Raw genomic sequence first — 27,198 nt, forward strand, 5'->3', positions numbered from 1 at the left:
ATTGGTTGACACATCAAGAGTTAATGTAACTTCAATTAAGTAACTTCAAGACATTTAGGCGAATAAATATTTAAAGGGAGTTCACACTACCGCTGGTGACCGTCAGCAGTGTCTGTAGCTATTGTCCGTTACAAGATTTAAGCGACAGACACTAGCTGAACCGTCACAAATTTGTTCAAATTTCAATTCATTTCAATGGGATTTTATCTTGTGTCCGTTTACACACAATCCATCAGAAGTCCATTTTCTTTCAGCAGACAAAAAATCCTACATGCAGGACTTTTGTGTCCATTTGAAAAAACGGATTTTTGACGGGCGGCAAGTGTCCGTTATTTTTTTAACATTGAAGTCTATGGGCAACGGACTTATAACGGACAGTAACTTATTATAGCCATCACCATTACTGTCCTTTATTTTGTGTCTGTTTTTTTTCTGTGCAGGCTCATAAAGCAGAAACAAAACAAAAAAACAAACAGTATAAAAAACAGAAAATAACTGGCGCTAACTGATGCTAGTGTGTCCGTTTTTTTTTTTTGGGGGGGGGTTTATGACGCTGAGTAAGGCAGGGATTCCTCTATGCAGGTGTCCAAAGGTAGTGTGAACCTGCCTTAATCAGCGCCATACTATTACATTTGTGCTAAGTAGAGATGAGCGAACAGTGTTCTATCGAACTCATGTTCGATCGGATATTAGGCTGTTCGGCATGTTCGAATCGAATCGAACACCGCGTGGTAAAGTGCGCCATTACTCGATTCCCCTCCCACCTTCCCTGGCGCCTTTTTTGCTCCAATAACAGCGCAGGGTAGGTGGGACAGGAACTACGACACCGGTGACGTTGAAAAAAGTAGGCAAAACCCATTGGCTGCCGAAAACATGTGACCTCTAATTTAAAAGAACAGCGACGCCCAGCTTCGCGTCATTCTGAGCTTGCAATTCACCGGGGACGGAGGTTTCCGTCCAGTTAGCTAGGGGTTAGATTCTGGGTAGGCAGGGACAGGCTAGGATAGGAAGGAGAAGACAACCAACAGCTCTTATAAGAGCTAAATTCCAGGGAGAAGCTTGTCAGTGTAACGTGGCACTGACGGGCTCAATCGCCGCAACCCAGCTTTCCGCGGATCCTGAATGGAATACACTGACAGTGTATTCCCGTATACCCGATATGTATCCCCGATACCCGTTCCAACGGTGTGCCCCCCCACCTTCACCCCAGAAATACCCTGCAAGTCCCCTAGCAATAGAATTGGGGCTATATACACCCACTATTATTGCTACTGCCATATAGTGCCATTGTCTGACTGGGAATTCGAAGAATATATTGGGCTTACATATAACTTCAATTCCAGGGAGAAGCTTGTCAGTGTAACGTGGCACTGACGGGCTCAATCGCCGCAACCCAGCTTTCCCAGGATCCTGAATGGAACACACTGACAGTGTATTCCCGTATACCCCATATATACACCCCAAATCCCCGTTCCAACGGTGTGCCCCCCCACCTTCACCTCAGAAATACCCTGCAAGTCCCCTAGCAATAGAATTGGGGCTATATACACCCACTATTTTTGCTACTGGTATATAGTGCCATTGTCTGACTGGGAATTCAAAGAATATATTGGGGTTACGTGCACCCACAATTTTTGCTACTGGTATATAGTGCCATTGTCTCACTGGGAATTCAAAGAATATATTGGGGTTATAAATACCCTCATTTCTTGCTACTGCCATATAGTGTCAGTTTCTGACTGGTAATTCAAAGAATATATTGGGGTTACGTGCACCCACAATTTTTACTACTGGTATACAGTGCCATTGTCTGACTGGGAATTCAAAGAATATATTGGGGTTATAAATACCCTCATTTCTTGCTACTGGTATATAGTGCCATTGTCTGACTGGGAATTCAAAGAATATATTGGGGTTATAAATACCCTCATTTCTTGCTACTGGTATATAGTGCCATTGTCTGACTGGGAATTCAAAGAATATATTGGGGTTACAAATACCCTCATTTCTTGCTACTGGTATATAGTGCCATTGTCTGACTGGGAATTCAAAGAATATATAGGGGTTATAAATACCCTCATTTCTTGCTACTGGTATATAGTGCCATTGTCTGACTGGGAATTCAAAGAATATATTGGGGTTACAAATACCCTCATTTCTTGCTACTGCCATATAGTGCCAGTTTCTGACTGGTAATTCAAAGAATATATTGGGGTTACGTGCACCCACAATTTTTACTACTGGTATACAGTGCCATTGTCTGACTGGGAATTCAAAGAATATATTGGGGTTATAAATACCCTCATTTCTTGCTACTGGTATATAGTGCCATTGTCTGACTGGGAATTCAAAGAATATATTGGGGTTATAAATACCCTCATTTCTTGCTACTGGTATATAGTGCCATTGTCTGACTGGGAATTCAAAGAATATATTGGGGTTACAAATACCCTCATTTCTTGCTACTGGTATATAGTGCCATTGTCTGACTGGGAATTCAAAGAATATATAGGGGTTATAAATACCCTCATTTCTTGCTACTGGTATATAGTGCCATTGTCTGACTGGGAATTCAAAGAATATATTGGGGTTACAAATACCCTCATTTCTTGCTACTGCCATATAGTGCCAGTTTCTGACTGGTAATTCAAAGAATATATTGGGGTTATAAATACCCTCATTTCTTGCTACTGGTATATAGTGCCATTGTCTGACTGGGAATTCAAAGAATATATTGGGGTTACAAATACCCTCATTTCTTGCTACTGCCATATAGTGCCAGTTTCTGACTGGTAATTCAAAGAATATATTGGGGTTACGTGCACCCACAATTTTTGCTACTGGTATATAGTGCCATTGTCTGACTGGGAATTCAAAGAATATATTGGGGTTACAAATACCCTCATTTCTTGCTACTGGTATATAGTGCCATTGTCTGACTGGGAATTCAAAGAATATATTGGGGTTACAAATACCCTCATTTCTTGCTACTGGTATATAGTGCCATTGTCTGACTGGGAATTCAAAGAATATATTGGGGTTATAAATACCCTCATTTCTTGCTACTGCCATATAGTGCCAGTTTCTGACTGGTAATTCAAAGAATATATTGGGGTTATAAATACCCTCATTTCTTGCTACTGGTATATAGTGCCATTGTCTGACTGGGAATTCAAAGAATATATTGGGGTTACAAATACCCTCATTTCTTGCTACTGGTATATAGTGCCATTGTCTGACTGGGAATTCAAAGAATATATTGGGGTTACAAATACCCTCATTTCTTGCTACTGCCATATAGTGCCAGTTTCTGACTGGTAATTCAAAGAATATATTGGGGTTACGTGCACCCACAATTTTTGCTACTGGTATATAGTGCCATTGTCTGACTGGGAATTCAAAGAATATATTGGGGTTACAAATACCCTCATTTCTTGCTACTGGTATATAGTGCCATTGTCTGACTGGGAATTCAAAGAATATATTGGGGTTACAAATACCCTCATTTCTTGCTACTGGTATATAGTGCCATTATCTGACTGGGAATTCAAAGAATATATTGGGGTTACAAATACCCTCATTTCTTGCTACTGGTATATAGTGCCATTGTCTGACTGGGAATTCAAAGAATATATTGGGGTTACAAATACCCTCATTTCTTGCTACTGCCATATAGTGCCAGTTTCTGACTGGTAATTCAAAGAATATATTGGGGTTACGTGCACCCACAATTTTTGCTACTGGTATATAGTGCCATTGTCTGACTGGGAATTCAAAGAATATATTGGGGTTACAAATACCCTCATTTCTTGCTACTGGTATATAGTGCCATTGTCTGACTGGTAATTCAAAGAATATATTGGGGTTATAAATACCCTCATTTCTTGCTACTGCCATATAGTGCCAGTTTCTGACTGGTAATTCAAAGAATATATTGGGGTTATAAATACCCTCATTTCTTGCTACTGGTATATAGTGCCATTGTCTGACTGGGAATTCAAAGAATATATTGGGGTTACAAATACCCTCATTTCTTGCTACTGGTATATAGTGCCATTGTCTGACTGGGAATTCAAAGAATATATTGGGGTTACAAATACCCTCATTTCTTGCTACTGCCATATAGTGCCAGTTTCTGACTGGTAATTCAAAGAATATATTGGGGTTACGTGCACCCACAATTTTTGCTACTGGTATATAGTGCCATTGTCTGACTGGGAATTCAAAGAATATATTGGGGTTACAAATACCCTCATTTCTTGCTACTGGTATATAGTGCCATTGTCTGACTGGGAATTCAAAGAATATATAGGGGTTATAAATACCCTCATTTCTTGCTACTGGTATATAGTGCCATTGTCTGACTGGGAATTCAAAGAATATATTGGGGTTACAAATACCCTCATTTCTTGCTACTGCCATATAGTGCCAGTTTCTGACTGGTAATTCAAAGAATATATTGGGGTTATAAATACCCTCATTTCTTGCTACTGGTATATAGTGCCATTGTCTGACTGGGAATTCAAAAAATATATTGGGGTTACAAATACCCTCATTTCTTGCTACTGCCATATAGTGCCAGTTTCTGACTGGTAATTCAAAGAATATATTGGGGTTACGTGCACCCACAATTTTTGCTACTGGTATATAGTGCCATTGTCTGACTGGAAATTCAAAGAATATATTGGGGTTACACATACCCTCATTTCTTGCTACTGGTATATAGTGCCATTGTCTGACTGGGAATTCAAAGAATATATTGGGGTTATAAATACCCTCATTTCTTGCTACTGGTATATAGTGCCATTGTCTGACTGGGAATTCAAAGAATATATTGGGGTTACAAATACCCTCATTTCTTGCTACTGCCATATAGTGCCAGTTTCTGACTGGTAATTCAAAGAATATATTGGGGTTACGTGCACCCACAATTTTTGCTACTGGTATATAGTGCCATTGTCTGACTGGGAATTCAAAGAATATATTGGGGTTACAAATACCCTCATTTCTTGCTACTGGTATATAGTGCCATTGTCTGACTGGGAATTCAAAGAATATATTGGGGTTATAAATACCCTCATTTCTTGCTACTGCCATATAGTGCCAGTTTCTGACTGGTAATTCAAAGAATATATTGGGGTTATAAATACCCTCATTTCTTGCTACTGGTATATAGTGCCATTGTCTGACTGGGAATTCAAAGAATATATTGGGGTTACAAATACCCTCATTTCTTGCTACTGCCATATAGTGCCAGTTTCTGACTGGTAATTCAAAGAATATATTGGGGTTACGTGCACCCACAATTTTTGCTACTGGTATATAGTGCCAATTTCTAACTGGGAATTCAAAATGCGCAAGGCTCCCGGAAAGGGACGTGGACGAGGCCGTGGGCGAGGTCGGGGGAATGGTTCTGGGGAGCAAGGTAGCAGTGAAGCCACAGGGCGTCCCGTGCCTACTCCTGTGGGGCAGCAAGCATTGCGCCACTCCACAGTGCCAGGGTTGCTTGCCACATTAACTAAACTGCAGGGTACAAACCTTAGTAGGCCCGAGAACCAGGAACAGGTCTTGCAATGGCTGTCAGAGAACGCTTACAGCACATTGTCCAGCAGCCAGTCAGACTCTGCCTCCTCTCCTCCTATTACCCAACAGTCTTGTCCTCCTTCCTCCCAAAATTCCCAAGCTTCACAGAACAATAACCCCAACTGTCCCTGCTCCCCAGAGCTGTTCTCCGCTCCTTTCATTGTCCCTCAACCTGCCTCTCCACGTCACGATTCCACGAACCTAACAGAGGAGCATCTGTGTCCAGATGCTCAAACACTAGAGTCTCCTCCATCTCCGTTCGATTTGGTGGTGGATGACCAGCAACCCACCCTCATCGACGATGATGTGACGCAGTTGCCGTCAGGGCATCCAGTTGACCGGCGCATTGTGCGGGAGGAGGAGATGAGACAGGAGTTGGAAGAGGAAGTGGTGGATGATGAGGACACTGACCCGACCTGGACAGGGGGGATGTCAAGCGGGGAAAGTAGTGTGGATGTTGAGGCAGGTGCAGCACCAAAAAGGGTAGCTAGAGGCAGAGGCAGAGGTCAGCAGCTTAGGCGAAGCCAGGCCACACCCGGAATCTCCCAAGATGTTCCAGTTCGTACCCAGCCCCGAAAAACTCCCACCTCGAGGGCACGTTTCTCGAAGGTGTGGAGTTTTTTCAAGGAATGCGCCGAGGACAGATATAGTGTTGTCTGCACAATTTGCCTCTCGAAATTGATTAGGGGCTCTGAGAAGAGCAACCTGTCCACCACTTCAATGCGCCGTCATTTGGAATCCAAGCACTGGAATCAGTGGCAGGCAGCAACGGCAGGACAAAGGCCGCCTGCCGTTCACGCCACTGCCACTGCCTCTGCCACTGCCTCTGCCTCTGCCACTGCCACTGCTGACTGTGCTGGCGATGCACTCCAGAGGACGAGCCAGGACACCACTTCATCTGCCTCCGCCACTTTGTTGACTTCTCCCTCATCCTCCCCTGTTCCTGTCTTATCTCCTTCTCCTGCACCATCAAAGGCACCATCAGGCGCTTCTTTACAACAACCCACCATCTCTCAGACATTGGAGCGGCGGCAGAAATACACTGCTAACCACCCACACGCGCAAGCCTTGATCGCCAACATCGCTAAACTGCTGGCCCAGGAGATGTTGGCGTTCCGGCTTGTTGAAACTCCCGCCTTCCTGGACCTGATGGCAACTGCGGCACCTCGCTATGCCGTCCCTAGCCGTCACTACTTCTCCCGGTGTGCCGTCCCCGCCTTGCACCAGCACGTGTCACTCAACATCAGGCGGGCCCTTAGTTCCGCGCTTTGCACAAAGGTCCACTTGACCACTGACGCGTGGACAAGTGCATGCGGACAGGGACGCTACATTTCACTGACGGCACACTGGGTGAATGTAGTTGAGGCTGGGACTGCTTCCCAAACTGGCCCGGTGTACCTCGTCTCCCCGCCTAACATTCCTGGCAGGGACACGAGAAGAACACCCCCCCTCCTCCTCCTCCTCTACCGCCTCCTCCTCCGCCACCACCTCCTCCTCCGCCACCGCCTCCTCCTCCGCTGTTATATTGACCCCAGCTACGAGTTGGAAACGTTGCAGCACTGGCGTTGGTAGACGTCAGCAGGCTGTGCTGAAGCTGATCAGCTTGGGGGACAGACAGCACACTGCCTCCGAGGTGAGGGATGCCCTCCTCGATGAGACGGCAATATGGTTTGAGCCGCTGCACCTGGGCCCAGGCATGGTCGTTTGTGATAATGGCCGGAACCTGGTAGCAGCTCTGGAGCTTGCCGGACTCCAACATGTTCCATGCCTGGCCCACGTCTTCAACCTAGTGGTGCAACGTTTCCTAAAGAGCTACCCCAATGTTCCAGAGCTACTGGTGAAAGTGCGGCGCATGTGCGCCCACTTTCGCAAGTCGACAGTAGCCGCTGCTAGCTTAAAATCTCTCCAGCAACGCCTGCATGTGCCACAACACCGGCTTTTGTGCGACGTCCCCACACGCTGGAACTCAACGTTTCAGATGTTGAATAGAGTGGTTGAGCAGCAGAGACCTTAGATGGAATACCAGCTACAAAACCCTAGGGTGCCACAAAGTCAGCTGCCTCAGTTTCACATCCATGAGTGGCCATGGATGAGAGACCTTTGTGACATCCTTTGAGGAGTCCACAAGGAGGGTGAGCTCTGAGGATGCGATGGTGAGCCTTACAATCCCGCTCTTGTGTGTTCTGAGAGAATCCCTGATTGACATCAGGGATAACTCAGATCACACAGAGGAGTTAGGGATAGCATCCGATCCGTCACAGCTGGAGAGTAGGTCCACACATCTGTCCGCTTCACTGCGTTTAATGGAGGAGGAGGAGGAGGAGGAGGAGGAAGAAGAGTTGTCCGATGATGTGATGGTGATACAGGAGGCTTCCGGGCAACTTCGAATCGTCCCATTGTTGCAGCGCGGATGGGTAGACATGGAGGATGAGGAGGAAATGGAGATTGAACTTTCCGGTGGGGCCAGAGGAGTCATGCCAACTAACACTGTGGCAGACATGGCTGAGTTCATGTAGGGGTGCTTTACAACCGACAAGCGTATTGTCAAAATCATGGAGGACAACCAGTATTGGATCTTTGCTATCCTTGACCCCCAGTATAAAAACAACATCTCGTCTTTTATTCCAGTAGAGGGGAGGGCCAATCGCATCAATGCTTGCCACAGGCAATTGGTGCAGAATATGATGGAGATGTTTCCAGCATGTGACGTTGGCGGCAGGGAGGGCAGTTCCTCCAGTAGGCAACCAAGTTCTCACCGGTCCACACATACGAGGGGCACACTGTCTAAGGTCTGGGACACCTTGATGGCACCCCCCTCGCCAAAGTGCCGCCACGGAGGGTCCTAGTGTCACCAGGCGTGAAAAGTATAGGCGCATGTTGCGGGAATACCTTTCCGACCACAGCCCTGTCCTCTCCGACCCCTCTGCGCCCTACACGTATTGGGTGTCAAAGTTGGACCTGTGGCTTGAACTTGCCCTATATGCCTTGGAGGTGCTGTCCTGTCCTGCCGCCAGCGTCCTATCTGAGAGGGTGTTCAGTGCAGCCAGTGGCATCATCACTGACAAGCGCACCCGTCTGTCAGCTGAGAGTGCCGACCGGCTCACTTTGATAAAAATGAACCACCACTGGATAGAGCCTTCATTTTTGTGCCCACCTGTGTAAAGCACCCCAACATGAAACTCCATGTCTGTACTCAACCTCTCCAATTCCTCCGCATCCTCATACTCATCCACCATAAGCGTTGCACAATTCTGCTAATACTAGGCTCCCTCCACCCTGATTTCCCCCAACTCTGCTGGTTAGAGGCTCCCTCCACCCTGATTTCCACCAACTCTGCTGGTTAGAGGCTCCCTCCACCCTGCTTTCCCACAACTCTGCTGGTTAGAGGCTCCCTCCACCCTGATTTCCACCAACTCTGCTGGTTAGAGGCTCCCTCCACCATGAATTGGTCCAAACTGGGCTGTTTAGCGGCTCCCTCCATGAATTGGTCCAAACTGGGGTTTTTAGAGGCTCCCTCCACCATGAATTGGTCCAAACTGGGCTGTTTAGAGGCTCCCTCCACCATGAATTGGTCCAAACTGGGGTTTTTAGAGGCTCCCTCCACCATGAATTGGTCCAAACTGGGGTTTTTAGAGGCTCCCTCCACCTTGAATTTGCCCATACTGGGCTGTTTAGAGGCTCCCTCCACCATGAATTTGCCCAAACTGAGCTGTTTAGAGGCTCCCTCCACCATGAATTGGTCCAAACTGGGGTTTTTAGAGGCTCCCTCCACCATGAATTGGTCCAAACTGGGGGTTTTTAGAGGCTCCCTCCACCATGAATTTGCCCAAACTGGGCTGTTTAGAGGCTCCCTCCACCATGAATTGGTCCAAACTGGGCTGTTTATAGGCTCCCTCCACCATGAATTGGTCCAAACTGGGGTTTTTAGAGGCTCCCTCCACCATGAATTGGTCCAAACTGGGGTTTTTAGAGGCTCCCTCCACCATGAATTTGCCCAAACTGGGCTGTTTAGAGGCTCCCTCCACCATGAATTTGCCCAAACTGGGCTGTTTAGAGGCTCCCTCCACCATGAATTGGTCCAAACTGGGGTTTTTAGAGGCTCCCTCCACCATGAATTGGTCCAAACTGGGGGTTTTTAGAGGCTCCCTCCACCATGAATTTGCCCAAACTGGGCTGTTTAGAGGCTCCCTCCACCATGAATTTGCCCAAACTGGGCTGTTTAGAGGCTCCCTCCACCATGAATTGGTCCAAACTGGGGTTTTTAGAGGCTCCCTCCACCATGAATTGGTCCAAACTGGGGTTTTTAGAGGCTCCCTCCACCATGAATTTGCCCAAACTGGGCTGTTTAGAGGCTCCCTCCACCATGAATTTGCCCAAACTGGGCTGTTTAGAGGCTCCCTCCACCATGAATTGGTCCAAACTGGGGTTTTTAGAGGCTCCCTCCACCATGAATTTGCCCAAACTGGGCTGTTTAGAGGCTCCCTCCACCATGAATTTGCCCAAACTGGGCTGTTTAGAGGCTCCCTCCACCATGAATTGGTCCAAACTGGGGTTTTTAGAGGCTCCCTCCACCATGAATTGGTCCAAACTGGGGTTTTTAGAGGCTCCCTCCACCATGAATTTGCCCAAACTGGGCTGTTTAGAGGCTCCCTCCACCATGAATTTGCCCAAACTGGGCTGTTTAGAGGCTCCCTCCATCATGAATTGGTCCAAACTGGGGTTTTTAGAGGCTCCCTCCACCATGAATTGGTCCAAACTGGGGTTTTTAGAGGCTCCCTCCACCATGAATTGGTCCAAACTGGGGTTTTTAGAGGCTCCCTCCACCATGAATTTGCCCAAACTGGGCTGTTTAGAGGCTCCCTCCACCATGAATTTGCCCAAACTGGGCTGTTTAGAGGCTCCCTCCACCATGAATTGGTCCAAACTGGGGTTTTTAGAGGCTCCCTCCACCATGAATTGGTCCAAACTGGGGGTTTTTAGAGGCTCCCTCCACCATGAATTTGCCCAAACTGGGCTGTTTAGAGGCTCCCTCCACCATGAATTGGTCCAAACTGGGGTTTTTAGAGGCTCCCTCCACCATGAATTGGTCCAAACTGGGCTGTTTAGAGGCTCCCTCCACCATGAATTGGTCCAAACTGGGGTTTTTAGAGGCTCCCTCCACCATGAATTGGTCCAAACTGGGGTTTTTAGAGGCTCCCTCCACCATGAATTTGCCCAAACTGGGCTGTTTAGAGGCTCCCTCCACCATGAATTTGCCCAAACTGAGCTGTTTAGAGGCTCCCTCCACCATGAATTGGTCCAAACTGGGGTTTTTAGAGGCTCCCTCCACCATGAATTGGTCCAAACTGGGGGTTTTTAGAGGCTCCCTCCACCATGAATTTGCCCAAACTGGGCTGTTTAGAGGCTCCCTCCATCATGAATTGGTCCAAACTGGGGTTTTTAGAGGCTCCCTCCACCATGAATTGGTCCAAACTGGGGTTTTTAGAGGCTCCCTCCACCATGAATTGGTCCAAACTGGGGTTTTTAGAGGCTCCCTCCACCATGAATTTGCCCAAACTGGGCTGTTTAGAGGCTCCCTCCACCATGAATTGGTCCAAACTGGGGTTTTTAGAGGCTCCCTCCACCATGAATTGGTCCAAACTGGGGGTTTTTAGAGGCTCCCTCCACCATGAATTTGCCCAAACTGGGCTGTTTAGAGGCTCCCACCATCATGAATTGGTCCAAACTGGGGTTTTTAGAGGCTCCCTCCACCATGAATTGGTCCAAACTGGGGTTTTTAGAGGCTCCCTCCACCATGAATTTGCCCAAACTCTGCTGGTTAAAGGCTCAATCCACCCTGATTTTCAAAACAAATGTTGGTGCCAACCTCAACTTACTACAAGGGCCAAATTCACTGCTGGTGACAAGCTCTCCTCACTGCAAGTGCCAAATACACATGTTTCAAGGTGTTTTCCTACTGTCAGAGAGGTGGTATTGAGTGTGTAAAGTGTGTAGTTGTTAGGCTGTGATGTTGGGGTAATAGAGGGTCTTTGGTGTGTTAGATGCCCCCAGACATGCTTCCCCTGCTGTCCCAGTGTCATTCCAGAGGTGTTGGCATCATTTCCTAGGGTGTCATAGTGGACTTGGTGACCCTCCAGACACGGATTTGGGTTTCCCCCTTAACGAGTATCTGTTCCCCATAGACTATAATGGGGTTCGAAACCCGTTCGAACACACGAACATTGAGCGGCTGTTCGAATCGAATTTCGAACCTCGAACATTTTAGTGTTCGCTCATCTCTAGTGCTAAGCATATAGTTAGCACACAGTTCTGTATCTGCACATGAGCTGTCCCTCCCACACTGTTACAGCTGTATTATAAGGACCCACGACTAACTGTAGGAGCTGAAAAATGCTACAACTCTGGCAACTTAAACCCTCAAATGCTATGATTAGAGATGAGCGAGTAGTACTTGATCGAGTAGGTGTTCAATCGAATACTACGGTATTTGAAATACTCGTACTCAATCGAGTACTACTAGCTGTTCGTATTTAAGATTCAATGCAGAACCAGCGTTGATTGGCAGAATGCTATACATTGCCAATCAACGCTGGTTCTTCTCTTACCTTTAGAAGTCTTCTCCCTGCGCAGTGTCCCCGCATTCTCTTCCGGCTCTGAATTCACTCTGCCAGGCATCGGGCCTGGGCAGAGCCGACTGCGCATGCCCGCACTACAAGCGGACATGCGCAGTTGGCTCTGCCCAGGCCCGATGCCTAGCAGAGTGAATTCAAGGCCGGAAGAGGATGCGGGGACGCTGCGCAGGGAGAAGAATCCAGCCCGACCCTCACTCATGGACTTGGTAAGTAGAATTTGATTGAATGTTGCGTACCTCTGAAACGAGCATTTCCCCCCATAGACTATAATGGGGTTCAAAACCCATTCGAACAGTTCGAATCCCGAACATTTTAGTGTTCGCTCATCTCTAGCTATGATCAATATCTTATGAAGGAGATCTGTTCCATTCACAAACTGTTCTCCTCATCGATATCTTCAGACTGCTTGTTTACATTGAGTTCCGTCTACAATTCCAGTTCATACACAGGTATTACAGATATAGTCATCACCAAACAAACTGGTGAGGCATGTTTCTTCTCCCTCTATAGATATGGGGGTGCATCACAACAGTATACCAAGTAAAGAGCTCTTTAATGGGACCTCCAACACAGATGTAAATATAGCCTAATGAGTATTTTCACAAAGTGGTATTTACAGAGTTATAAGCCACGAATTGTCAGTATTAGTTTTGACTCTTTTTTCCTTGAAAAGCATCACAGCCTCCACCCCATTGTTAGGACAGTGTCCTTCACGTCAATCTTGCTCTAAACATGGCTGCTGATATAGGAAGATATGATCTGAAGCTTCTATCAAAAGTCCCTTTGGAAAACAACTGCGGAGAGAAGAATAATTCCTGCACAGCGTCCTTCAGTACTGTTTTTCAACAGAGGATGCTGATGGACAAATTGTCATCGTCCACATGCAGCTCCATCAGCAATCCCCATGCAGACTATACTAACAAGTGGTGGTCCCTGGGACACTTTGGAAAGAAGGGAGTTGTAGAAGAATAGAATGGCTTGTAATATGGGGTACAGCACTTTATTACAAATAATCATAAACTGGACAAACATCTTTAATGGAACATTTCTTTATTCTACCTGCAATATAACATGTTGATCTACAGAGCAGCATATAGTAATTTAGCTACTGAATATTTTTTAGATAACCAAGTCTTACCAAATGTGTCATCTAGCTCTTTGTGTACTTTTTCCTGAATCTCAGGATGAGATCCCAATAAAAACAAGGACCAGTTAAGTGCAGCCGCTGTAGTATCATGGCCCTAAATATAGAAATGTACGAATGTTACTGCTAAATTAAGTTACTGCTAAAAGTTAACAAACTATCAGATGTATCTATTTTGATTTGCATTTTAAAGCACTATTCACAACCAGGGAAATTTTCCCAACGTAGAATAAATAACTTGATCCCTATTGTTAATTCTTTACATACCATGAACAGAATCTTAAGGCTAAGGCCCCAAAATGTAGAGAAGATACTTTTTTTGTAGCAGATTTTGATGTAGTTTTTTGACCCAAAGTCATGAGTGACTTCAAAGGGAATGTGAAATTAAAGGAAATTATTTCCCTCTGTTAAATCCACTCATCTGGCCCCAACTGAACAGTGTCCCCCACCACAGTCCAACACAGCAGTGCCCAGGGGCCAAAGTTACAGGGGAAATCAGCCAAAAATTAAAATACTGTTAAGGTCTATTAAGAAAATAAATAAAAGTTAAAACTACATCCACATCATAGGTTCTATCACTCCACTTCTGGCAACAGAAAACTACACAATAATTACTGTAACAGAGAGGAAAAGCTATTTTAGGCTAAGGCCCCATATTGTGGAAACGCAGCTTTTTTTATTGCTGGGGTTTTTTTTGCCTTTTTTTGAGCCACAGTCGGAAGCAGATTGAGCAAAAGGCAGAAGTATAAAAGTTTCCTACATATTTCCATTTCCTTTTGTAGTCATTCTCGGCTTTGACTTAAAAAAAAAGTACAACACAATATATATATATATATATATATATATATATATATATATATATATATATATATATACATATATAAAATGCAAAAATAAAAAAATAACATAGAAATAGCCCTATATGTAACTAAAAATAGACGCAAAAAGTATTTAAATAATCTGAACTAAAAAAAAATGTTATAGCTGTCAAAACTGCACGTCCGAAAAAAATCCAAAAATGTCTGGAGCTGAACCAGGAAAATGGATACAGAAGTGGTTAAAGTGGTTGTTCAAGCCCAAATCAATTTTTCATGCTGATGACATATACTCATGGGATATGTAGTTTATGTGTTGACTTCAGATAATCATATGTTATATGTCCTAGCACAGATTTCCTGAGGTAATAGGATATCCTGACCACAGGGCCGCACCTCTAATGAGGCGAGGTGAGGCAGCCGCTTCAGGTGTGATTTTCGGAGGGGGCAGCAGCCATGGGACTTTTCTTTTTTCCCCTAAACATTATTAAGGTTAAAGGACCTGTGATGATGTCTTTAAAGATTTGCAATTCGGCATCTATCTACAACCTAGATAGATGCCATATTGCAAATCAGCTAAAGGACCTGTGATGACATCATCACAGGTTAATCTGTGATGACATCATCACAGGTCATATAGTTCACTAGTTCATAGTTTGTTGTTTGTTCATATAGTTCACTAGGCTATTAGCAGACTCGTCACTGGGTGGAGCCACGCGGGACAGTGCAGTGTAACACAGAGAGAGCAAGCTGCGAGGAATGGAGCCTGAAGGAAGATAAGAAGGTAACAAGAGACAGCATGTGTGAGCAAGAGGAGGGAACCGGAGGCAGATGTAGGGCAGTTTAACTGAAGTCAGATAGAGGGGTGACATTAAACTGGGGTCAACGGGAGGAGGATATTAAACCATGGGGGGCAGCTGGAGGGGGACATGTCTGCCTCCAGCTGCCCCAGTTTAATGTCCCCCTTCAGCTGCCCCATTTTAATGTCCCCCCCCCCCCCACAGTGGCCTCCTGCAACTTCTCTTATGCTCCACAGCTGCTGTGGGGCATAATAGTGGTTGCAGGGGTCCGCTGTGGGACATAGTAAATAAATATAAATATATATACAGTGGGTAAAGAGAGGCATATTTAACTTGTATAATGATATACTGACCCCATTTCACAGATTTTTTTTTTTTTTTTTTAGATTCATTCTAAAAAAGTTCTCAGCATTATTTAAGATCTGCAAAGACAATGATAACATGCTTATACCTCAAACATGAACGTATCCACTTCTTCACGGATGTCTTTATGACTCAATGTATTCCCTTCCTCATCAGTTACTTTCAGAAGCATATCTAAGAAGGCACATCTTTTTTTGGTTTTCTTAACTTCTTCACTGTCCTCATCATTGTCTTGTTCATCGTTGGCTTTTGCATTCTTCAGTTCTTGTGCTCTTTCTATAATTGTCTTAAAACACAAAATCCTATTTATTTGAATGTATTTGTGCTACAGCAAAGCTACAATATGCAGATGATGGATTGGTCATAGGAACAACAACTGGGCTGATGCTTCTATATACACTTTTCTACAATTTTCAACAGGATAAAAACAGTTAACAGAACCAAGCAAATCACAACAAAATTATGTTAAGTTTTCGGTCTTGGACCTTTGATTTGCTCTAGGTCTCCCTCTCCCTCACCTTTGATTTGTCCCACCTCTTAGGTCTGATCTATGTCACAGTCTCTGGCTAGTTTCATGGTCTCTCCTCCCTGTGTAGACCCAAATAACAGATCTGGTTTCTCACCTCCTGGACCGTTCTTCTGCATACAGCAAGTCACCATTCTCCATGCACCTCTTGCTATGACCCTGAGAATCCCCTCCCTACTCCAGGAAAGCCAGTGGACTGCAGTGCTTTCCACATATTTCTACCTAGGAACTACTGCAGAACCTCTGTCCTCTATGAAGGTGTCCCCTGTTCTCACAGGATAATCATGGTGGCTCCCATCTCCCTGGACTATTCCAATTTGAGCCATGAACTCCCTCAGAATTGCAACCTAGTTTCTGCTTCCAGGTCTTATACATAACATACACAACAATGACACAGTGCAACATTACAGAATATTCTTCCACATGGTGGAATCTGGCAATGAATTTGAGGTGGATTCCATCCCCAAATCATGCCCCCCCAAACGGAATACCAAATGCAATTGCAAGCACTATGCAGTAAAAGCACATGGATCCCCATAGACTATAATGGGGTCCATGTATTACTGCCAGATCTCCGCACAGAACATGTGGACAGGAAAATAGTTCACAATCTGCTTTCATGTCCGCATGATTCATGCGGGCACCGCGCGGCAAGCACACGGACCCCATTATAGCCTATGGGGTCCATATGCTTTTACTGCACAGCACTTGCAATTGCAGTTGGTATTCCGTTCGGGCATCCCCATGCGGACTCCCCTAATGGATTATCAAACGCAAATGTGAAGGAGGGGTAACAAACAAATATCTGGACGTTTAGAAGCAACAATTACATAACATATTCTAGATACAAAGCATGAATTGATTGTTTGCTGTTGCATGTCTTACCCTGTTCCCCACTCTATTCGTACCCAATTCCCTTGCTATGTTTTTTAGGTGGCTATGCCTAGCTTACCTTCCCAGATTGTGGGCCATGTACTTGTTTTTAGCATTGTTTACAGATAATAAAGCAAGTTTGAAAAAAATCAATAAATTATATTGCAAAATTTGCTAATTTTTTAACCGTTTACTTACATTTTAATTTGCATTGCACCTGTAGATTCTAAGCAGTAGGATATTTTATATAAAGATTATCGCATTATTTGTGTTATAAATCCATTAGACAAGTAAAAAAATATTGGGACCCACATAAACAATTATATCAGATTAGATTAGATCAGAAAGCTACAAGAAAGTTGAGCTCTAGTCTCAGATAGTCCAGATTCTCTACAAAGTAAATGCAGATAAATAAATTCCCTACAATTGTATACAGGACACTTCTAAACAATCTTACATGAAGAAGCCTTATATAACAATATTACTAACCTGATCAGTAAATGAGTGGAGAATTTTTAAGTTTTTGTCATGTCTTTTTCCAACTTGTAAATTAGAAAAAATAAAATCTGGCCACAACCAGGGCATCTTCTGACGGCGATGTACAAAATCACTCATCCTAAGGAAAAAACAAATAAAATATATGTTTGATACATTGAACATTTTACAATCTTAGGTTAACAAGATAGAAGCTCAACAATTACCAAAATTGCCCATCATTAGGAATATTCTGACTTATGTGTAGTCAATGGATGCTAAGAGAATGTAGATGCTAAAAGATGTCTATTCATTACTTTACTCTATTCATTACTCCCCCACCTTTCCTCTACCAATCAAAAATGATTCATGGCGCTCTGTATACAGGTATATATACACTGCTTTTCATTTATGGGTGAAGTGGGCAGAAGAGACTGGGAAGAAAGGTGGGCTCTCGAATATAGTCATGCTTGTATGTAATCGGCTGAGTCTACACAAACATTGGGGGCCAGGCAGATTCTACATATTAACTTAATTCTATAAGAGGTTGTTCAGGAAATTCAGAAATCTTAGGGGAGGCCATGGAATGTGAAACATAAAAAAATCTTACTCTCCTGTCTGATGCTACTGTCCAATCCAGGGCAGGTCCTGCACCGCACATGACCTCTGAGGCAAATCAGTGGCCAAAAAAAAAGGAACCAGTGACATCATTCACATAAGTCACTGGCTCCTTTCCTGTGCCATTGATTGGTCTCAGTAGTCACGTCCCGTAAAGGACTTTCACCCACATAGGCACCGACACACTCCAGACTGGACAGTGGCAGCAGACACCGGAGTTTTGGGGAGTATGATTTTTTTAAGTTTCTCCTTCCCCGCCCTCCTTCACGATTTGTAAAATTCCTCGACAATCCCTTTGATACTTACTCATAAATGGCTTTGACATATTCAGAATCACTGTTGCTCTGTGCATGAATTTTCCTTCCCATGGCTGTCTCTACAGAGCAGAAAAATCATGTTTACAGAAAATGTTGAATTTGCAGAAATATCAATTTGTAATATACAAAAGATTAACGGGCTCAAGTGTAGTAAAACTTGGGGAACGCCCAGGATGCTTAATTAGCATAAAGAAATAAAGCGGTTTAAAAAGAAACAATGGGGACAACAGAAGTAGCAGAATAGACTTTTTAAAGGCTAATCAGACATGTGTTTAGCTCAAAAGCACTTTTTCCAATCATACAGTTCCTTTAATGTTCTGCAATCAATGACTACAGTTTTTGGTGAAAATTATGACAAAATTTTGACACGTTTTGCTTACAAAATTTCTTCCCTGTTTTGAACAAGCAAAGCAAAAAAACTGTGTTAAACATATGTAATACCCAGAGAGACTTTCTATGGTAAGGGTTTCTTTAACCACTTCAGTACCGGGCCAGTTTTTGGTTCAGAACCAAACACATTTTCGGGTACTTTGTATGTGCGGTTTTGAGGGCTATAACATTTTGATTATATGAGTTATTCAACTAATTTCTGCATCTTTTTTTACTGTCACATCGGGCTTTATTTTTATGTTGTTTCTATTTTTGCATGGTGTTTTTTTGAAAAAAAAATGTTTATATCTGGGAAAATATAAACAAAAGAGGAGGGAAATTGTGTCTATTTTTCACTTTCATTTTTTTTATTTAATAGCACAAATTGCTACTAAAAACTTTTTTAAAGAAATTTTCCTCTCTGTTACGGTAATTTTTATTTTGTATGGTGTTGTCAGGGGTGGGGCTAGAACCTGTAATAAGGGCGTTTTATTGTCGTATTATTTATTTTATTTTATTTTCATTATTTTGTTTAATTTTTACTTTTCTATTCTTTTTTATTTACATTGTGTCCCCATAAGGTCTTAATAGACCTTTGGGGACATCTGATTAAAATTTTTTTTGGTGGTGGAGGCTGATTTACCCTGTAACTGGGGCTGGTACATTTTGTCCCAGTTGCAGGAGGAATACAGCCTCCTGCCCATTCTATAGAGCTGATTTGGCTCCTGTAGGACCTAGCAGCTCTAACAGACTCTGATCCCAGCAAATTATGTGACCGCCGGGCCAGAGGGTAGCCGCATCAAGCCTCCAGCATGTCACGTTGCACCACAGACTGTCCAGGAGTTGGCAGATGCTTTAGTCCAGGTCTGGGAGGAGATCTCTCAGGAGACCATCTGCAACCTCATCAGGAGCATGCCCAGGTGATGTAGGGAGGTCATACAGGCACATGGAGGCCACACACACTACTGAGCCTCATTTTGACATGTTTTAAGTTGCATCAGCCTGTGGTATGTTTTTCCACTTTAATTTTGGGGGTGACTCCAAATCCAGGCCTCCATTGGTTAATAAATTTGATTTCAATTGATGATTTTTGTGTGATTTTGTTGTCATAACATTCAACTTTGTATAGAGCAAAGTATTCAATGAGAATATTTCATTCATTCAGATCTAGGATGTGTTATTTCAGTGCTCCCATTATTTTTTTGAGCAGTGTATGTTGCAACTCCAGAAAACCCCTTTAGGATAAGGCCCCACTTGGCGGAAATGCAGCAAAAACCGCAGCGTAAAAAAAACAGAGAAAACACTATGGGAAAAATCGCGGTGTTTTACAGTACTTGCAAAGTGGATGGGATTCATACGAATCCCATGCCCACTTTGCGGAAAAAAATCACAGCGTGGATACGCTCGATTTCCAAAACTGTTGCGGTTTTGATAATCGCAGGATATCAATTATATCTACGGAAACGCCGGCGGCTTTCCCATAGATATAATTGGAACAGAAAGTCCGCGGAGGAAAACTTTGTGAACTTTCTGTTCAAAGTGCTGCGGGAAGAACCGCAATGAGTTCACGCCGAGGTTGTTCCCACAGCGCTTTAGCGCAGCGGTTCCAACCCTTGGGACCTTAGCCTCAACCAAGCAAAACAGTGAGTTTTTGTCTGCGAATTTTGATGCTTTTCCGCAGCATTTCTGCAGAGTTTCCGCAACACATTTATCATGCTGTGATTTTGCTGCGGTATCCACACTGTCCATGGAAAGCTATGGAGGGAAAAACTCAGCGTTTCCGCAACAATAATTGACATGCTGTGTTTTTCAAAAAATGCAAACAGTTTTGAAAAACGCAGCTTTTCCGCAGCGTTTTTTTTCACAGTGTGGGGCTAGGGATTAGACAAAATTGCATTCACTATGCTGGTACTGTAAAACGCAGCATTTTTTCCGCTGCGTTTCCACAATGCCCAAAAAAGTTGCGTTTCCGCCCAGTGGGGCCTCAGCCTTAGGGTGCATTCACACTGAGTAACGTGCCGCGTGACCTGGCACGTATACGCCGTGTGAGATTTTGAGCGCCGTATACGCTCCCATTGATTTCAATGGGAGCCTGGATCGTATACGCCGCGTTATTTTGCGGCCGTGATAACGCGGCATATACGAGCCTAACTCCCATTGAAATCAATGGGAGCGTATACAGCGCTCAAAATCTCACACGGCGTATACATGCCAGGTTACGCAGCACGTTACACCGTGTGAATGCACCCTAAGGCTGTATTCACACAGAGTAACGCCAGGCGTTTTTTGTGTGTTTTTTGCACATAGCGCCGCGTTTACGCCGCTTAGCGCCGCGTTAACGCCGCGTATACGCAGCGTTAACGCCGCGCTATTTAGCGGTGGCGTTGCCCGGCGTTAACGCGGCGCTACGCGGCGTAAACGCGGCGCTATGTGCAAAAAACACACAAAAAACGCCTGGCGTTACTCTGTGTGAATACAGCCTAAATGTGTTATTATCAATACTCTCACATACCACATATTATATCCAAAGCGCAGAGTGTTATCTTCATAAAGCAGTTAAAAGATCCTTTGCCAACATGACTGCTGAGCTTCTCCACCAATATTTTGGATTGTTCATTCATAACTTCTAAGAATTCCGCAAGAATAGCAAAGTGGAACGAGGGTGTTAGCATCTTCCTTCTGGATCGCCACTTCTCTCCAGTGCTAGAAGGTTATAATAGACAAGAATTAATCATTAATAACAATAAGAAAAATTAAAATACTTTGAAACATGACTGGAATCATGAGTAATCTTTAAACAGGTACATGTAACTGAAAGGACTAGCAATGAACGAACTGGTTGCTTATTCAACCCAAAACCAACCGTCTGAACTTAAAATGAATCTTAAGAGGTTTCCCCATCTCCAGTGGCATGACTAAAGTCTTGTGGGCCCCGATGCAATCTTTTGTCCGGGGCCCCCTACCTCATCCCTACAGCAAATTCTTGATAGTGATGGTTATGAGTGCTAAGAAGTTTTAGTGTGTTTAGGATAATCTGTGGGTCTCCTTGGTTTATGGGCCAGATGGAAACTGCAGTCTCAATACTGATGCCAGTGCTTATGGGCCCCCTATGGATCCTAGGCTACTGTGCGAATGCACCCACTGCACCCCCTCAAGCCACGCCCCTGCCCATCTCTAATAAAGACACTCAAGAATTGAAAAAAAGATGAAAAAGATTCTCATGAAATGATCAGCCTTATAAAAAAAAAACAAAAAAAAAAAACCTTTTTTTTTTTTTTTGCAATGAGATGACTCTTTTTTTTACATGTATTTATGCGTGGCCACTCAGTGGTTGTTTTGTAATTTGACACTGTAAATGGGTTTCCCAGCACGTTGCAATATTTATTGATTTGCTTTTACAAGAATTGGAGGCCTTTACTAAAATTGAGCAAAAGAAAGGGTGTCCACATATGAATGTCATGGTGTCATGTAATATCTCCATCCCCTGTAGCTACTGTATGTAGAGACTGTAGTGCAGTACTGTATTTAGTTATCAACACTAAGCCACTGACTTTGTCCGGTAACTTCATGTCTCAAATCTCAGAACTATTTTTAATGTACCACGGTAAAGGGGCCCTTATAATTTCTTCTGTGAGGTCTGAAAGGTCTTGTCCCATACTGAAATAAGACAATTCTGTAGACCATGCAAGTCAGAAGCATGTTATATTGCAATCAGGGTCAGACTGGCCCCGAGTCCCGACTACTAGTGCGCATATTTTCAATGCAGATGAATTGGAAGGGGCCCCGGTCGGGATGGTAAGGGGCTGGATACCTGACCAATGCATCTGCATACCTCCCGCGCGCCTATATCACTTACTAACGGGGAATTCTGTACTGGATTCCTCGTTAGTTAGCGATCATTGCTTTCAGTGGTATGGGCAAATGCACATACCGCTGAAAGCTGTCAGTGCAGGCCGTGGTCGCGCGGACCACGGCCTGCACTGACTGCAGAGTGACCTCTGCCCCGACGCAGCGCCTGCCAGCAACTGACGTCATCAGCGCTTGCAGCCAGAACATGGAGGAGGACGTGCGGCTGCTCTTCGTGGGACGTGTCACATGAAACATCAGGTAAGTATAATTCTCGGGGTGTGGGGGCCCTACTGTGATACATATGATACTGAGTGGGATACTGTGTGGGGGTCTACTGTGGTGCATATAATACTGAGTGTGAGGGTTCTACTGTGGTGGATATAATACTGAGTGGGATACTATGTGGGGGTCTACTGTGGTGCATATAACCCTTAGTGTGGGGGCCCAATGTGTAGCATATAATACTGTGTGGAGGCCCAAAATGGAGCATACGATACTGTGTGTTGGAGGCCTTACTGTGGTGCATATAATACTGTGTGAGAGGGGCCCATATAATACTGTTTTGGAGCCCAAAATGGAGCATTTAATACTGTGTGAGGGGCCACTATGAAGCATATAATACTGAAGGGGGGATGAAACTGGGGGCAGAGATGAAGGGGGAACATGAAATTGGAGGAAGAGATGGAGGGGGAAATTAAACCGGGGGGCAGATGAAAGGGGGCACTTAAAATGGGGGTGACATTAAAGAGGACCTTTCATGGGTTGGGGCACATGCGGTTTTAAATACCGCTAGAAAGCCAACCGTGCGCTGAATTCAGCGCACTGTCAGCTTTCACGATCTGTGCCCCATGTGAAGAGCTATCGCTGCCGGTAACGTAGCTCTTCACAGTCTGAAGGGCGTTCCTGACAGTCTGTCAGGAACGTCCTTCTTCTGTACTGTGAGAATGGGGAGGAATGTCCCCCTCCCCTCATGATAGTGCTTGTCCATAGACGAGTATTATCAGGAGAAGGAGGGGGCGTTCCTCCCGCTCTCACAGTACAGTGCTATAGGCGCTGTTGTGAAGAAGGACATTCCTGACTGACTGTCAGGAACGCCCTTCTGACTGTGAAGAGCTACGGTTCCGGCACTGATAGCTCTTCACATGGGGCAAAAAATAAATAAATATAGCCAAAAAGCGTTTTTTTCAACACTTTGCCTCCTATAAAAAATTGTATAAAGAGTGATCAAACCATCTGATCTTTCCCCAAATGATATCAATAAAAATGTCATCTTGTCCCGCATAAAAAGACGCCGCACCCAGCTTCATAAATGTAAATATGAAAAAGTTACAGGTGTCAGAACATGGCTATACAATGTTTTTTTTCTATTTTGCAAAGTTTTTAATTTTTTAAAAGTTATCAAAACATTACAAATACTATATTAGGGTGCATGCACACTACGTAACGCCGGGCGTGTATGAGAGCCGTACACGCCGGCATTACGGCAGACTGCCGAACACTTCCCATTCACTTCAATGGGAGCGCTCGTAACAGCGGCGTTTACGAGTGCTCCCATTGAAGTGAATGGGAAGTGTTCGGCAGCCCTGCTGTAACGCCGGCGTGTACGGCTCTCATACACGCCCGGCGTTACGTAGTGTGCATGCACCCTAAATTTGGTATCGCTGTGTTCGTACTGACAACAGTCATTTTTACCAAACAGTGAACGCTGTAAAAATTATACCCATTTGAAAATGGCGCAAATGCTTTTTTTCTCCAATTGCACCTTATTCAGAATTTCTTTCCAGCTTCCCAGTACATTGCACATTATATTGAATGATGCCATTACAAAGTACCATTTGTCCCACAAACAATAAGCCATCATGTGACACTGTGAACTGAAAAATGAAAGTTATGGCTCTTGAAATGTGAGGAGGGAAAAACGAAAATGTGCAACCGAAAAATGGCCTGGTCCTTAAGGGTTAAAGGAGAAACTTAGTATTTACTCATCGGACAACCCCTTTAAGAATTGTTTGAAATCTTTCCTTATTGAATCTTGCAGTTAACTATGTGAACACAAGATGTCCTCAGTAAGCCTATTTTGTACATATAGCAATCCTCAGTAACATATTAATGTTAATAAATGTGAGAAAAATACGGTAGACACATACCAGTTAGCCTATTTCCACATTTGTCATGTACAACTGATACAAAATTCACAAACAGCCATTTTTTGTTTTTACAGCCAACAATATAAGGGAATATGTTGCAGGGTTAATGTCAACTTCTTCAATTGGTTAAACTGCTGCAGGGTGATATATTGGTACCGAAGACAACAAAAAACAATGAAAAGTCATTGAAAAAATATTCTTCAATGACTTTTCGTTGGATTTTGTTTTCTTTTATAAGATATCACTCTGCAGCAGTTTAACCAATTGCAGAAGTTCAGGTTAAAGGATACTATCATTTGCTCCAGTGATGTGTGTAAGTGCGAAGTGACAGCAGGGAAGGCTGCTGCTAATGATGATAACTCGTCAGCCTCCCTGGCTCTCACCTCCCCCCTGTGTGCACACAGCACACAGTGCTCACTGAACTTCCGGTGCTCCATGGTGGTTAATTAGCATATCAATAAAAGCGGGCTAATTCAAAAACGGCTGAGAGGATTAATAAATAAAAGGTATGTCTGGAATCGCCTTTGTAAAGGCTATGCAAATATATGCTTAGATAAAAATCACAAAAAACAATGATAGAATCCCTTTAACTTTGCTACATCTGTACTTAAATAATTTATTTTTTTACCTTGTTAGAAGACCTAAACCCAGCCAAGGATGAAGGAACTTATAAGCATATGACTTGTCCATGTGTTTTGATGTGCTTAGGATTGGCTAGAAGACAGAAAATAAACAGCATAAGAATTGGCATTAGGGCAGACTCACAGCTGTGCCCAGTCTCTGCTTTAGCCAATCAGGCGTGTTTCTGTCTACTGGACAGGGGATGGAAACCCGGTGGTCAGTTTTCAAAGTGACCGCCTGTGTGCATCTTCTGCCTGTCAGCCACAAAACCTTTTTTTTTTCTTAACCGGACACAAAGTCCTGCATGTCCAACTTTGTGTCTGGTTAAAAACATCGGCATGCCAAGGACAGGCAGAAGACGTAAACAGGCGGTAACTTTGCAAACCCATTCAAGTGAATGGGTTTGAAAACTGACCGCCGGGTTTCCATCCACTGTCCAGTTTCTCGGGGCAGAAGATGGAAACTCGCTGGATTGGCTAAAGCGAAGACCGGGCGCAGGTGTGAACCCGCCCTCATCGATGTATCATGACAGACAACACCACTCTGCAAGACACTATATAGCTCCTGTGTATGACATTACAATGTCTAGGTATTCTACCCCTGCAGAAATGCTTCTAGAGGAGAATATCTGTATAACACAGCATTCAGTGATGCATGCACAATGTTTTGTTATGCTTTTATTATGCTGTATTGAGGCATTTGAATCATTGGATTGATCTCTTATTTAGCTACATTTTGAATAAGTAACTTAATCTTTACAATCTACTTGCCGCAATGCCTCAATGACCTAACACTTACATCCTCTATTATCAGAACCTCCCACGCTCGTATACAAGACTTCTCCCGAGTTGCACCACTTCTGTGGAATGCTCTACCCCGGACAATCAGATTAACTCCCAATTTCTACAGCTTCAAACGCAAACTCAAGACACATCTTATCAGACAGACCTATCACAATTCCTAATGTAAACCCTTCCATACCATAATTAGAATTCCTAAAATGAACCCTCCTCTGTTCCAGCTCCCACAGTACCCCACATGATATATTGCCATTTGAGACTAACTTTATATGTCCAAGCACCATCCACATGTTAAAGGACTCGACTGGTGACGACTCATACAGCTTTATTTTTGTATAATGGCAGTAACCTCTATTACAAAATTGTCTGACCACTGTACAAGTAATGCTACATCCTATGCCACCCCTGCTACCTCTTGTGTCACCCCCTCTACCTCATAGATTGTAAGCTCTTGCGAGCAGGGCCCTCAGACCTATTGTGTGAAGAGACTATTTCTTTGTAATGTATCTTTTTGTCTGTACTTAAATCCTTACAAATTGTTAGGTCTATATTTTCTGTAGCTTTTATTATATTACTATTTCCCAGAAGGTGCTTTCTCAACCCCAGGGGGCAGACTATTTCTTCACAGAATGATTGTAATGGTTGCATCTGCAATACAGCACTCTTAAAGGGGATGGCCACTTTCAGACCAATATTGAGAGACAAATGTTATGTTATTCCTAGATCTCTACTTGCTGTCATTCATTCTGTTACTTCTAGTGACTATAAGTTTGACCATGGTCATGTGATTTACGGTCCATGGTCATGTGATGAACACACAGGTGCCGCTCGTTATAGTCACAGCACAATAATCAGACACCTGCCTGGTAATTAGCTGTGCATGTGTGTCCATCACATGACCATGGACCGTAAATCACATGACCATGGTCAGACTTTTATCCTCTAGAAGTAACCGAATGAATTACAGCAAGCCGAAATCTAGAAAACCGTGAGGAATTGATACAGAAAGTATATTGGAAAATTGTATATCTTTTTATTATACAAACCATAACATTTGTCTCTAAATATTGGTCTGAAAGTGGACAGTCCCTTTAAGTATATTGTTTAGGGTTTTCTAGTGTTTATTAGGAGCAACATACACTAACATTGCTCCTATATACACACGTTTTAGCCATGTTTTTCTTTACAACTATGGCTAAGGCCATTATTTAACTTATATTTTATTTTCATTTCATACCCCAATCATTCAGAATACTAGCATGTGTGA

The 27,198-nt window shown here is 43.8% G+C and overlaps 1 protein-coding gene across 1 annotated transcript in view; it reads right to left on the reverse strand.

The window, feature by feature from the left end:
• LOC142184254 (cytochrome P450 4V2-like) overlaps positions 1-27,198 on the reverse strand; it is a 36,461-nt gene that overhangs the window by 4,470 nt on the left and 4,793 nt on the right. Inside the window, exons 3-8 of the mRNA XM_075259027.1 lie at positions 25,139-25,224; positions 21,027-21,217; positions 18,135-18,204; positions 17,226-17,352; positions 15,426-15,623; positions 13,354-13,456 (exon numbers count right to left, since the gene is read on the reverse strand). Of these exons, the coding sequence (XP_075115128.1) occupies positions 13,354-13,456; positions 15,426-15,623; positions 17,226-17,352; positions 18,135-18,204; positions 21,027-21,217; positions 25,139-25,224 (775 nt within the window). The remainder of the gene's footprint in view (positions 1-13,353; positions 13,457-15,425; positions 15,624-17,225; positions 17,353-18,134; positions 18,205-21,026; positions 21,218-25,138; positions 25,225-27,198) is intronic.

Source organism: Leptodactylus fuscus, chromosome 1 (assembly GCF_031893055.1).
Source record: "Leptodactylus fuscus isolate aLepFus1 chromosome 1, aLepFus1.hap2, whole genome shotgun sequence".
Lineage (NCBI taxonomy): Eukaryota > Metazoa > Chordata > Amphibia > Anura > Leptodactylidae > Leptodactylus > Leptodactylus fuscus.